General features: G+C 35.2%; 2 protein-coding genes across 4 annotated transcripts; one reads left to right on the top strand and one right to left on the bottom strand.

Moving 5' to 3' along the window:
- Positions 1-1235: 1235 nt before the first annotated feature.
- LOC138331983 (dynein light chain 2, cytoplasmic) lies at positions 1236-5529 on the bottom strand. The gene is made up of 2 exons (XM_069279895.1): positions 5382-5529; positions 1236-2258 (listed from the first exon to the last, which is right to left on the bottom strand). The coding sequence occupies exon 2, from the start codon at positions 2252-2254 to the stop codon at positions 1985-1987; it is 270 nt and encodes an 89-aa protein (XP_069135996.1). The 5' UTR covers positions 2255-2258; positions 5382-5529; the 3' UTR covers positions 1236-1984.
- Positions 5530-5629: 100 nt separating this feature from the next.
- LOC138331981 (serine/arginine-rich splicing factor 1-like) lies at positions 5630-12903 on the top strand. Of its 3 annotated transcripts, none has more exons than XR_011209753.1 (5): positions 5630-5889; positions 7487-7701; positions 8082-8254; positions 9416-10427; positions 11271-12903. XR_011209753.1 is itself a non-coding variant. In XM_069279894.1 (5 exons), the coding sequence occupies exons 1-4, from the start codon at positions 5720-5722 to the stop codon at positions 9605-9607; spliced, it is 750 nt and encodes a 249-aa protein (XP_069135995.1). In that variant the 5' UTR covers positions 5630-5719; the 3' UTR covers positions 9608-9610; positions 10288-12903. The 3 variants fall into 3 exon arrangements, 2 of the variants coding, with proteins under 2 accessions (XP_069135995.1, XP_069135994.1); XM_069279894.1 differs by having other exon boundaries at positions 9416-9610; positions 10288-12903; XM_069279893.1 differs by having other exon boundaries at positions 9416-12903.
- Positions 12904-14283: the final 1380 nt, after the last annotated feature.

Genomic DNA, 14283 nt, shown 5'->3' with positions numbered 1-14283 from the left:
CATATAAATATCATCATGATGAAAAGATGTAGCGGCAAGGAATTAAGCCCAGCTTTGTTGACAAAAATAGGTCGAATTTTAAAGATAGTCTGTCCCTTTACCAAGACACAAAGAAAAAAAAAATGTTATGTAATAAAGAATGAAGTGGACAATAACGATTCGAAGTGTTGATACAGTAGTACACAAGCCTGTGTAGAAAAGCCGGATCACAAAATGGTAAAGTGGCCAGTTTGCGATTGATATGACTTAAAAAAGATTTGTCAAAAAAGAAATCAACGGTATGTTTCGGATTCAAAGGTGATACTACAAAATAATTCAAAATCAATGCTTTATTAATTCCTGGAGTTTCCATTCCGAATTAAACGAGATGACTGAAGTTAGTCCATAACTGGAATGGCCCCCATCTGCATATTATTTAACATGCATCAACATCTATAGAAGAGATTTGTTACTTATACAGTATGTTTCTATATGGTACATACTGTATTCCTTATTTTGTCTATTTTTGCACTACAGTCGTCACTTTTACTGCACTTCATCTATTTTATGTACAAACTAAGACTTTAACTATTATACGTTTCCATAACTTAAAAATGCTTGACATTATATACTTGTAATTATCATGTTTTCACACTTAGTTTTATGCTGTCTATGGTTTGTAATTACCGGCATAATGTAATCCGAAGTATACACAATCTTGTTTTGCAAAATATGTTATTTACTGTTATCCAAAGTAATCCTTTGGAAAATCAACGCAAGATTCCATTGATTTTCCAAAGGATTACTTTATCTTAATCAATTGTTACGCAACGTAGACGGTTCTAATGTGACGTCATCATGACGTCGAGTTTTCGCTCAATTCTCTGATTTTTTCTTCGTAGAAGGCCTAGTTCTAGTATGAAGAAAGAGTCTGCCAATCAGAAAGTCCGATTCAGTATGAAAACAGATAAAAAATTGATTGTTTCAGTTAATTCTCAATGAATATCTTTACTATTCCTGCGTGCTGTCACATATTTATTTATTATCACAGGCTAATTTCTACTGTATCATTTCGATTATTTCTACGAATTTTTTCGTAAGTTTGTTATGAAAATAAGTGAACTCCTGGATAATGTATAAACGCTATCAAGGCGTCTTCATCAGTCGTGAGGTTATAACTTATATTTGAACCGGACTGTAATGTAGCCAAGGTTCATTGGTTTAAATAAAGGGAAAAAAAACTTCAACAAAACATCTGTATGGCAACAAATTTGTATTTGATAGACTTGGTAGTACACTCAATATTGAAGCACCAAAATAAAACAATATTATGATAACATTGAATAAAATAAATGGACATCAACACAAAATGGAATTCGATGGGGAACAAAACTTTAAAACTAGAATTGGCACAATTATACAATTCAAACAAACTACACTTTGCATTTGATGCTGCATTGGTCAAACTGTCAGATAACTCGCATTTATAAGCAAATACAATCGCATTTATAAACAAATACAATCATATTCCTTGCATTCAATACTTGGCAAACTTTCATGCTAATCTTCCATGTAACATTTCTTATCAAAACTTGTAGTAATGTACTGTAGGACCGTACCAGATACTCCCGAGACCATGTAGTAGTCTGCAGCCTCTGAAATATCAAAGATGGACACATGCATACCAATCGCTTATAATCTAGCGCCCATTCCAACCTCTAAATAAAAGTTCCTAAGCGGGGAAACATAAAACTGAACGTGAACATTTGTTAGATTTAATGTAATATTTTTTAATTTTGGTCAACTGATTTATTGGAGTTTAAAAGATTCAAACTTCTATATGAAATCATGATATCATTGTCAGTGAAAAAGTTTGATCTGTACGACCACTGAACAGTAAAGATGATATCACACAATGTCACGTTTGGCCCTAAGGAGGAATCAAGCACAACTCGTCTCGAGATGGCAAATGCACAAAGTCAACAAATTTCTGTATAAAATATCTTCAGCCAGATTTGAAAAGCAAAATAGCAACTTGTCCCAAGTAGAAGTAGATGAAATGCTTGGTTTCATGTGTTACGTAGCTTCCAAAGTTACGTCCAACAATGCAATGCCAGGTTGGGTTGTACTTTTTATCGAACTCTTTCTTGATGAAAGCAGCAATGTCTTTCTCAATGTTGTACTTTTCTAAAGCCTGTGTGGCACAGTCAACTGCATCTTGCTGCATGTCCTCAGCCATGTCGGCATTTTTGATGACAGCTTTTCTGTCCGACATTGTGCTGGAAAATAAAGGGGAAAATATTGATGGTTAGATAGATCTACTGCCTAGCAACCAGTTCTCGCCACCGCATTGATCACCGAGGAATTTTGAGAATTTTTTTTGTGGAAATCAGCATTGTAGTGTCTTCTGTCAGAAGAAGGCTTTATTGACTATATTTTTGTGGAAATCATAGTACAGAATACTACAGATACATATATGCGATGGCGAGAATTGGTAGTCGGAGAGAACTGGTCGTCTGTCAGTACTGGTCAGCGACCAATGTACAGCCGTGTGCCAAAATCTTCGTAATTTTTATTTTTCCCTATATATTCTATGTATTTTTACATTTTTTCTTAGATTTTTCCTGATCTCATCTAGGCGCAGATTTTAATCAAATTTGGCATATACTTGTAGAAAATTATCTACACTTTCAGCTCATAATATTTACATAATTTTCCTGTATGCACTTTTTGAGAAAACCGTATTTCATAACCACGCAAAACTTTATCGTTGCCATTTTGGTATGAATAAAGAAGAAAATGACGTCAAAAGTTGATGTGGTGCACAAAATAAAAAAAATATTTTGAAAACAAAACATCGGAAAATTATACAAATATTATGAGCTGAAAGCGTAGATAATTTTCTACAAGTATGCCAAAATTGGTTAAAATCTGCCAATAGATGAGATCAGAAAAAAATCAAAGAAAAAATGTAAAATTACATAGAATATATAGGGAAAAATAACAAGAGGCCCATGGGCCTTAACGGTCATCTGACTCATTGCACAAAACAACAAAGTGACAGTATAAAGCATTGGTTAACGATTAATATAAACAATACGAGGAACTCCTTTGTTGAATATGTAAGTTTCTGAAATAGGTAAATGTCATTTGTTGAACAAACTTGGTAGCCCTTCATCCATATATGGTTGTAACCCATTCATGGATTAATATAAAGAGGAGTCAGATTTTAAAGCCAAATTTCAGCAAAGCTTCCATTTTGGACATCCGCCGTACTATCCCCATGGGTCTTAGCTCGGTCCTTTATAAAATATGATTGTCCTCACCTAAAGTTCCCCCTTCTGAATCAATTAAAACCCCTGTAGACCATTTTTCCTTGAGATCGGAGACTGAAACCTGAAAACAGGAAGTGGGCCAGCGGCCATCTTGGAATACCAAAATCTTTACGAAAATGTTTGCATGTTGTTCGGCATCAATTTAAACCCCTGTAGACCAATTTTCATTGAGAACAGAGACCGAAACCTGAAAACAGGAAGTGGGCCAGCTAAAATTAAGAAAATTTGCCCTTTTGGGGCCCCACCCCTCAGCCCCTAGGGGTCGGACCAGACTCATTTATATAAAATATGATTGTCCTTCCCCAATGATGTTTCACACCAAATATGGATGAAATCCATCCAAGGATGAAGGAGGAGTAGGATTTAAAAGCTTAAATTAAGAATATTTCCCTTTTTGGGGCCAAGCCCCTCTGTCTCTAGGGGTCAGACCTATCTCATTGATATAAAATATGATTGCCCTTCCCCAATGATATTTTACACCAAATATAGATGAAATCCATTCAAGGATGAAGGAGGATTATGATTTTAAAGCTAAAATTAAGAAAATTTGCCTTTTGGGGCCCCATCCCCACCCCTCAGCCCCTAGGGTCGGACCAGACTCATTTATATAAAATATGATTGTCCATCCCCAATGATGTTTCACACCAAATATGGATGAAATCCATAAAAGGATGAAGGAAGAGTAGGATTTTAAAGCTGAAATTAAGAAAATTTCCCCATTTGGGGCCCCACCCCTCAGCCCCTAGAGGTCGGACCAGGCTCATTTATATAAAATATGATTGTCCTTCCCAAATGATATTTTGTACCCAATATGGATGAAATCCATCCAAGGATGAAAGAGGATTATGATTTTAAAGCTAAAATTAAGAAAATTTGCCTTTTGGAGCCCCACCCCACAGCCCCTAGGGGTCGGACCAGACTCATTTATATAAAATATGATTGTCCTTCCCCAATGATGTTTCACACCAAATATGGATGTAATATGTACAAGGATGAATGAGGAGTAGGATTTAAAAGCTTAAATTAAGAAAATTTGCCCTTTTGGGGCCCCATCCCTCAGCCCCTAGGGGTCGGACCAGGCTCATTTATATAAAATATGATTGTCCTTCCCCAATGATGTTTCACACCAAATATGGATGAAATCCATCCAAGGATGAAAGAGGAGCAGGATTTTAAAGCTTAAGTTAAGAAAATTTGCCCTTTTGGGGCCCCACCCCTCAGCCCCTAGGGGTCGTACCAGGCTCATTTATATAAAATATAATTGGCCTTCCCCAATGATGTTTCACACCAAATATGGATGTAATCCGCTCAAGGGTTAAGGAGGAGTAGGCTTTTGTATAAATAGTCTTAATCACGACGCACGGCGGACGGCGCACGACGACGGACGAAACATGATGACAATAGGTCATCCTGACCTTCGGTCAGATGACCTAAAAATTACGAAGACTTTTGGCACGTTACTGTACATGTCCATTACGGAAAATAATCTAAATCTAACTTATTTTAAACTATCACGGCTATCGGATATTCAGGAAGACCTATCCTTTTTAGGAAACCAGGCAAATTTATTCTATCATGATATCATGTCGGCGACAAAATAGAGTCTACTGGGAAAAGGGGAAATGACGTCACAAAGTTTCGGCGGTAAAAACATTTGAAAATGAAATATTGGACAATATTAGGCAAATATAATGAGCTGAAAGCGCAGACAATTCTGTTTTATTATGCCAAATTGTGTTAAAATTCGTTATATACCTAGATGAGATCAGGAAAATTCAAAGAAAAAATGTAAAGAAAATGTTCCGTGCCAGTGGGGACTGACTTTTTTGCAAGGCGCTCAGGCGCTGAAGTTTGATCGAGTTGGCGCTTAAATCAGTTATACATGTGGATATTAAAATGACAGTCTACATATTATAATTACAAATGATTTTAAAACAAGTCCTTATGCTTCACGTCATATTTTCACTCTCATGAGGACTTCGGCAGATTATTCCTAGATTTAGGGTTCTTTAGCATCTTTTTGAAAAGGCAAACTATTGTAAATTTCACATTAACATTTAAACATACCTTTCTATGATATTTCTTTAGTGAACTTCGTCTCCGTGTGATGTTGACGACTCCAGGTGCTTCGCGGGCTTCGGTTCTGCGAATGATGCTTTCCGATGGTGCTGACATTAGCAACGTATCCACAAGGACGCTGAACCACGATATTTCATTGGTTGCTTGCTTTTCGTTTATTGGCTAAAATACTGTTAAATCTTTAGCAGCGTATATCATCCCAGAAGGCACCTCGTCGGAAAATTCGTTCATACGCTTGGTTTCGTGTCCTACAAATCAAGCTTTTCACAGACCCAAGCAGCCATTGACTTCAGAATCCAGGAAACCATATCAGTTTTGCACTCAAAATGTCTTATAGAAGCAGTTCTGATGCAAGAATATATGTAGGAAATCTACCACCCGATGTTAGACAAAGAGATATAGAAGATTTATTTACAAAATATGGAAATATTCGCTATATTGAGTTGAAAAATAGACGTGGACCGCCATTTGCCTTTGTAGAGTTTGAAGACCCGAGGTACGCACGTGTTGTATCTGTGATCGATTTTTTTTCTTCGATAGGCATAATAAGTGGTTTATGTCATTCTGCATTCAAAGAAGCGCACGACTAGTGAGCGTACTTCGTTAGACGCTGACCCAGTAGTCTAGTATTCATTAACGATATTGATTTAATGTAAAATGTTACTAGGTGGATTGTTACAGGTCGGGTAACACTAACTTACGTATTAATCTATTTTACGCAAACTGGAGTATTTTACCCCTATTGGAGTATGGATTTGTTACTAAAAATCGATAAAGATGATTCATTATGAACTTTTCACAAATTTTTTCTCGAGTAGCATTTATTTACTATGAAACAGTACACAATATATAAAAATGAGATTCATTTGCACGTTAGAAAGTATTTAATGTGGAGATGATACAATACAATACTCTAATTAATCTCTATTGAGATTCCGTCTCGAGACTCTTTTATAGTCGGACGTTTGATAGATGTCTCTCGTCAGAATCCCTACTCGAGCCTTCTAAACTTTATTCTCGAAAATCAAGTCAGGTTGACCTACCTCTTGTAAGGATCTATTCCAGAAATAATCCAACTGCAGTGTTTACTATACTGGCACACATCGCTAGTGGAGATATTTTTCTCTCCATACGCACATATATTATTTAGTGACATTTATCCGATGCTGAGGTTAACATTTTCAAAGTTTGGATTGTGACAATTAATTGATATAAAACGTTCAATCATATTTAAATAGTCATCAGTGTCAAATACCTACCTCTTTTTCATAGATTAACAAGTACTTTGACAAAATACGCTGTAAAATCCATCTAAAACAAAAATTTACATCTTCTAACGTAAACTTCCATGACCCAGACAAAACTTCATGTTAATAGCAATCCGGCCGGTAAATAGAAAAAACGAATTGCATAGTCCCCAATACGCCTGATCTGCCTTTACTTTTACTTGTATTCTGCCCGCTTGAATTCACATTTCGTTTTTTTTGTAGTAACCAGCCGCCATATTTAAAACCAGGTCAAAATGTTACGGAAAGGATTCCATCATATCCAATCCGCTTAAATACTATTTTATGAGGCCCCAAGTTATGGTTTTACATGATAATAAGGATTTTATAATTAATACCTAAACTGTATTACAGTAAGTACACATCAATGTTATCTATGTTCGAGCTATAAATATTTTCCTTCTGACTTCATTCGACGACGGAAGCTGCATCAAAGAAATAGGCCTTCGGAAATGAGAGTCATCAGTCAGCAAAGTAACGTCCGATAAAAAAAAACGGCTGACCAGTCGACTCTAATGTTATATAGTTTGCCTATAATATGCAAGTTAGTGGTTTCCCCCGACCTTGGTTAATGGCAATGCCCCTCCGCATGATGGTTACATTTTTGTTTCAGTTATATTTTCATATAAAAAAAACAGTAGGTAAAATGCCACATCGTGCAGTTTATATTACTCACAGAGTTCAATCACTTGCAATTGAGACTTAATGTATATATAAAGAAAGAAGATAGACATGATTGACAAACAAAATTTAAATGCTTTTAAGAAGTCACTTGTTCATAATTCAACAAATTTGATTATCCAACAGAGATGCTGAAGATGCTGTAAGAAAAAGGGATGGCTACAATTACGATGGATATACTCTAAGAGTGGAGTTCCCGCGAGGAGCAAGGGGTCCCCCAAGTTATGGAGGAGGAGGTGGTGGTGGAAGAGGAATGTATGGTGGAGGTGGTGGTGGTGGGGGTGGGGGTGGTGGTCGAGGCCCACCCTCCAGAAGATCAGAGTATAGAGTCCTTGTTTCAGGTATTAGAGCATCGTGATCCAATGATTTACGGAACTTGACTAAATGAGTCCTAGATTCATCAAAATTTTGAGAACCCTTTATATTTTTTGTACACATGCTCATCAAAAGTTGAAAATTAGTGTTCTGGACTCAGTCACCTTAAAAAATCTTACAAAAATTGTTGAGCATGATATTTAAAATAAAATATGTGTCAATTATTAAAAAGTGCTATGGTAAATTTTTGATATGCAAATATTAGCCTTGAGATGATTAATTTTGGGTCATATGCACTAATCAGTTATTTCCCATCATGCAATGGAAAGTACCATTTAAATTTTGTTATGATATCTATATAGCAGTGCGGAGCTTTGATATTGACATTTTGATTCAATATTTTCAGGACTTCCTGGCTCTGGCAGCTGGCAGGATTTGAAGGACCATATGCGTGAAGCAGGAGATGTGTGTTATGCAGACACATACAAGGATGGTACTGGTGTGGTTGAGTTCCTACGCAAGGAAGATATGCAGTATGCTGTACAAAACCTTGATGACTCAAAGTTTAGGTCTCATGAGGTAAAAATAAAACCAGAGATATTTAAATTCTGTTAACATGCTCCACACTCAAAGACTGTTGAAACACTTTTTGTTATCAACATAATTGGCCTTTCTGACAGCCATGTGATTGTCAAAAATATTATTGTCATAAATATTATAAGCCATACATGTTCACATGTAATAACACTTGTGACATCACATATATGATGTTGCACAATTGTCATGCTAGATGGAACAATATTTTTATCATTCTTTTATAATGAATAGTTACTGAATGTAATATCATATAATATTCAAGCTGTACAAAAGTTAATAAAAAACGAAATTTTGTCTTTATTTCCATAAATACTAAAGATATGCAATGCAAAATAAAACCTTACACTCATTGCTATGTAATATGAAATTTATTATTTATGAACATGTTAAATAATTTGATACGCCACTCACCTAAAGATTCAAGAGATATCAAATTATTGAACTTATCTAATTTCCGTAATTTTCCTCATCAATTACAGTATATTGAAAGATCTTCTATTTGTTTAACTTTATTTCTGCTGCGAAAAGTACTTTGAGAGATACCCTGCAGGTAGGGCGTTAGAATTGTACCTGCTGCCCCTATTGCATGATTGTAAAAGGCGACTAAATTTAGGATCTTATGTTTTCTCATCTTCCTAACTGACTTTATCTTTCCTAATGCCTCCCTTGGCACCGCCTCACTTTTGGCCTTGAGTTGAGCGTTCGCCCCTGTGAGGAAGGCTCTGGGTTCTGTCCCCTGGCCGAGACACACCAAAGTCTATAAAAGTGGTAGTTTCTGCTCCTGCTTGGCGTTCAGCATACAGGGAGTGGGACGACTGGTTTGTCCGTTGTCAGTATAATGTGACCGGGTGGAGTGTGTTGCTTGGTGTCTTCGGCGGCATGCTTCAATGATATAGCACTATAAAAGGGCAACAGTTCCACTATACAAGAAGACACAACATGAATATACCGCAGTCTCCAAAAAACACGCACCCCGCACAACATACATGCAATGCACCGCATACATGGGAGGCTGTCCTTACATGACCATAGCTGTTAATAGGACGTTAATTAAACAAACAAACAAACAAACAAACTTTGAGAAAACAAAACATTGACTTTTTTTTTTTAATTTTTAGGATGTTTTGTGTTCTGATGTTTCAGGGTGAAGTGTCCTACATTCGTGTGAAAGAGAATTACAGTAGCGGTGGCAGCAGCAGTCGCAATCGATATTCACGAAGCCGCAGTCGCAGTTTAAGCCGCAGTCCTCGCAGAAGGAGGTCATCACCGAGCAGAGGATCACCAGATTATTCCTCTGTACAACAGCGAAGGAGACGATCACGGTCACGTTCCTGAATGGTCTGTCATCTGTATCATTTCCACATTTAGTTGGTGTGGTTATTTTGTAACGTCATGAAAACCATATTTTAGTCGGTAATAAAACAGAATCATTGTATCGAAATACTGTTGTAATTCATAAAGACTATCAATTTTTTGTTGATTTTAATTAAGTTTGTATATACTCATTTCTTGAATGTCAATGAAGATTTCATCACCACCATTCATATCCAAAAAGTGTAGTCTCTTGCTAAATGTCTTATAAAGATGTAATCAATACAATTGGCCTATATTTCAAAAGTCTTTCTGTAGACACCCCATCCAACTTACATTCATATACATTTGGCTCATAAAAAAGCAAATATGGGAAGAAGTTTCTGTTTATTTTGAAAGCCATTGACGGAATATATTTAAGCTTATGTTATTGATATGCAAGGCTTTATTGATATTAATAATATCAAATTTATCATATAAAGTGCTCTGTTCTGCATGCTGTCACAAGGGGAAACACAAAATTCTTTGACTTTTCCTAAATGTTTATCTTTAGAGTAATTGTATTTCTAGATAAAATTTTCAACTTCATTAAAAACAAAGCCATTGTTCAGAAAATATTTGCCTGGGAAGAGTGCCTTATGAAATTCCTAATTTAATACAAAAAGAATTTGTACGATATTTCACTATTAATATTTCTTATACAGTCATGAGTTAACAGTCCAGCTGTCGATCACATGGCCAAAGGTCGTCCATTGTGGTTAGGGATCCTGGAGTCAGTCGCTTCCAATGGGATAAGATGGAGGCAGGCAGTGACATTTTACTCCAGACATCCATTACATTGGAGGTGATTTTAGTATGCAAAATTATTTCATGTATCATTAGTTTGATTTTTTGTTGTGTTCAGACAAGTTATTTCCTTTATGTAATTTTAATTTCACTGATGTGTCATCGGGTTTATAGCAATTTCAAAAGTTATTTTCAGGATTTCAGGGATGAGGTATCCTTTATGAGTGAGAATATATTTGAAACTCATTTCTGAAATTAACAAATTTTGAAATAAACATTATTATTGATTATTATTATTTATGAAAAGAAATCTGGACATAAAGGATTAATAGTAGTTTTCTTTCAAAGTAAATCAACCCATTCAGGTTTTATTAAAAACGGAAGTTTTCATTTGTTACTTTTGCAAAGTGTCGGGAGTTAAATGTTGGTAATTGTTGGGGAATGATCTGGTGATTGTCAATTAAGTCAAAGCTTGTTGAACAGAAATGCTGGATATGAATGACAATGTATGTAATTAAGGTTTGATTTGCTTGAAATTACATCAATTATTTGATTATCTTTCCTAATCAAGGGATATAAGAATCTAATGTTATTTTATATCGCTGCTGTTTATAATATGAAGAAATTATGATATCAACGAAAATTCAGCTATATATATATATATATATGTTCAGTACTATAAAATAAAAACATTGAACATCCTAAAATGAGACGGAATTAATTTGCTATTTTATCAAGATGGAAATGTGACATAATGATACATATTAATAATATTAAAGATAAAAGATAGATTGATGAAATTTGTAATGTAATTATTTGTGCATATTACTTCAACAATCGCTTTGTCATTATTTTGTTTCACTTATTAAAATGTATCTCTTTGTATTTTTCAACAATTAAGGTTTTGAAGTTGGAAGGAATGGGATATTTATTGGATTGGATGGATTTATGATAGGAAAGTTGGATAAAAGATGGATTTTGGACCGAATGGAGATGGGAGGATATTAAAGTTTTAAGATTTTTGCCTTAAAAATTGGAAGTAGTTTGGAAAAGTATGGAAAATTGGAAATGTAATGGATATAACCTTAGGACCGAATGGAGATAATGGAAAGATAAATAAGGATGGAAATATTTTGGAATTGTTTTGGAATTAGGACCGAATGACGATGGAGGAAAATATAAGGATTTTTCTCCCTTATTTGGAAAGAAATGGATATTATAGGACCGAATGGAGATTGGAGGAATGATGTAGGATTACTTTAAATATTGGAAAATTTGGAATTTGGACTGCCCTTTTGAGAAATTATTATTTTGTTTTGTACCAAATTGATAGAGTTTGAAATAACCGGTTAATGGATATGGGAGGGACAGGACCGAATGGAGTTTGGAGGATTTTGTTTAAAAAAAAAACGTTGATGTTCCAAAAAATTGGAAATATATACAGATTCGGACCGAATGGAGTTTGGAGGAAATGTTTTTTCAAAGGTTAATGGATAATCATGGATATATGCATGGACCGAATGGAGTTGGACAATTCTACAAATTATTTTGACCTTTTGTTGATTTATAGGATGTAAAAGTAAAGGTAGAAGATAGGAGGGAGTCCTTGATGGTTATGTAATGTCCCCATGAAATAAGTTGTATAACAAAGGGATGGTCATTAGAAATGCTTGTATTTTTTAATGGGAATACCCTCAATAGAAAACTTGTCTACAATTTGGTTTTAGGAAGGAAGGCAATTTGTATAATTGGGGGTTTTGTGCTATAGTAATTTTTTTTTAGAATTCAAATGTCAAATGCTTTACTCTTAGAAAATTTTGAAGAAAACTTTTTCTTTCATCCAATCTGACTTATATTGGCAGAAAAAAATTGTACAGCAGTATTAATGGCAACCTGTAGCGAGTTATCGCCCCTTAGTCTGTTTTTTTTTCCATACAAATTGTTTTGTTTTCAATACAGTAGAATGGAAGGTATTTTAGGATAATAAAAAAAGTTTTATTTGCATACATTGGTGTCGAACAGCATTGCTTTGATTATTTGTTATTTCAGTTTTGTCCGAGCTTTAAAGTTGATACTAACAGTTTTTATTTTGTTTTAATGTTCATATTATAGAGATACTTATAGCATATCTTTTACAATGACCAAGAGCTATCGAGTAGCAAAGTTTGGACACAGATGTGAGATGTACATACATGTACCGGTACACTACATCAGCATAAGAAGATAAGGATTTGTGGATGGATGGAAGGAAGGATTTGGTGAGAAACTGTGGAGAATAATCTATGAATTCCACTGGAAAACATTTCATGCAATATTTTAATCCCAATTTTCCTTGTTTTTGTTTTAAATTTTAGTTTTTAACAATGCATGGTTTGTGAAATTCATCATACAATTAATGTAAAACATTTTCAATGTCAAAGCATTTTTCATGCATCTTTTAAATTGATTGTTTAACAATGTCCATTTGCATCAATCATGAACTTCATTGTTTTATCATTAGCTTTGCAGTTGTAAAGAATAAATATTTTGTGGGAGTTTCTGTTTTTGTTGTATTTAGGAGGCCTTGATGTGGCTTATTGTCAGCATTAGACCAGAAGGGGTATGCTTCAGCCAGATACACTGTAGCACTATAAAATAGGCCGTGACGAAAAAGGAACATTTTGGTTTCCTTCGCCATGCACACAAAATACAAGGGAGCCCGAAGCAAAATCAACCAACCATTGTGGGTTTTAAGGGCCATAACAAATGGTAGAAACAAGAGGCCCAAGGGCCTAAACGGTCATCTGACTACCATGGCAACAGTCATAGAAAAGTAAGATATGGTGTCATGGAGGCCATCTTGGATTTCAAAATAAAAATAACAACACTTTGTCGGGACCATGTCAGGATCTAATCGCACTGGTAGAACTTGAGAAGAAGTTCAAAATGTGTTATCAAGATGGCAGCTGTGGAGGCCATCTTGGATTTCGAATCGACCCAAAAAATAACACTTGGTACCATGTCAGGATCATTTCAGGCAAGTTTTAGCCAAATTGCACTGGTAGGAGGAACTTAAGCTCAAAATGTGGAAAGTTTATGCACGACAGGCAAACATGATTATATAGGTCAAATGGCCTAAAACTGCTTACTATATTGGAAATATTTAAAGGTCCACTACCTTTCCAAAACAAACTTAAAACCAATATTAACTTAGGAAAAGTTATATTGATGGCCAAAGAGGAGATTTAATACAATACCAAACGAAGGCATAAACTCGTGTCATTTATTTCATCTCATAAATCTCCAACTTGCTTTAATTTTGAATGAAGACGGAAGGAAAGCATATCCTTCAGGCCTAATTTATAATCTCTCTTCCTCTGATTATTGCATCCAATAACAAGGTCACTGGACCAAGTGATGTCAGAAACCCTTGGACAAATTCTTGATACAGAAAAGTTCATGATTATTGAACAAGGGTCCAAATTGCTCGCTTGCTACCTGATTATAGTTTTACTGTAGTAATTAGGAGATTTTACTATAAAAGACAGTCAAACTCATTCATTTGAACCAACTTGGAAGCCTGGCGTATCACAAGCCCAATATCGGTTCTTGGTCAAAGGTGTTCACTTTTTTTTAATTTATAATATAATATCCCTATAAAAGGTCAAGGTAATTCATTTGAATAAAATTAGATGCCCTCCCAACATGTACCCAATAGGTGTAGAATGTCTCTGGGCTTCTTAGTATTGAGAAATAATTTCTGCACCGTGCCATAAGCTTACAGGATACAAGTACTTGGCCTTTTGGTCAGGTAAGCTAACAAAAGTTGTCGCTTTGAGCAATACAATGTACCAGTAACTAGGTTTGCCACTTACAGGGAAACTATATGAAAGCTATCACCCCAATTGAAATTCAAGATGACTGTATACCGGGCA

The sequence above is a fragment of the Argopecten irradians genome, chromosome 9 (genome assembly GCF_041381155.1).
Source record: "Argopecten irradians isolate NY chromosome 9, Ai_NY, whole genome shotgun sequence".
In the NCBI taxonomy this organism is placed as follows: Eukaryota; Metazoa; Mollusca; class Bivalvia; order Pectinida; family Pectinidae; genus Argopecten; species Argopecten irradians.
This window is presented reverse-complemented; position numbering and strand designations above follow the sequence as displayed.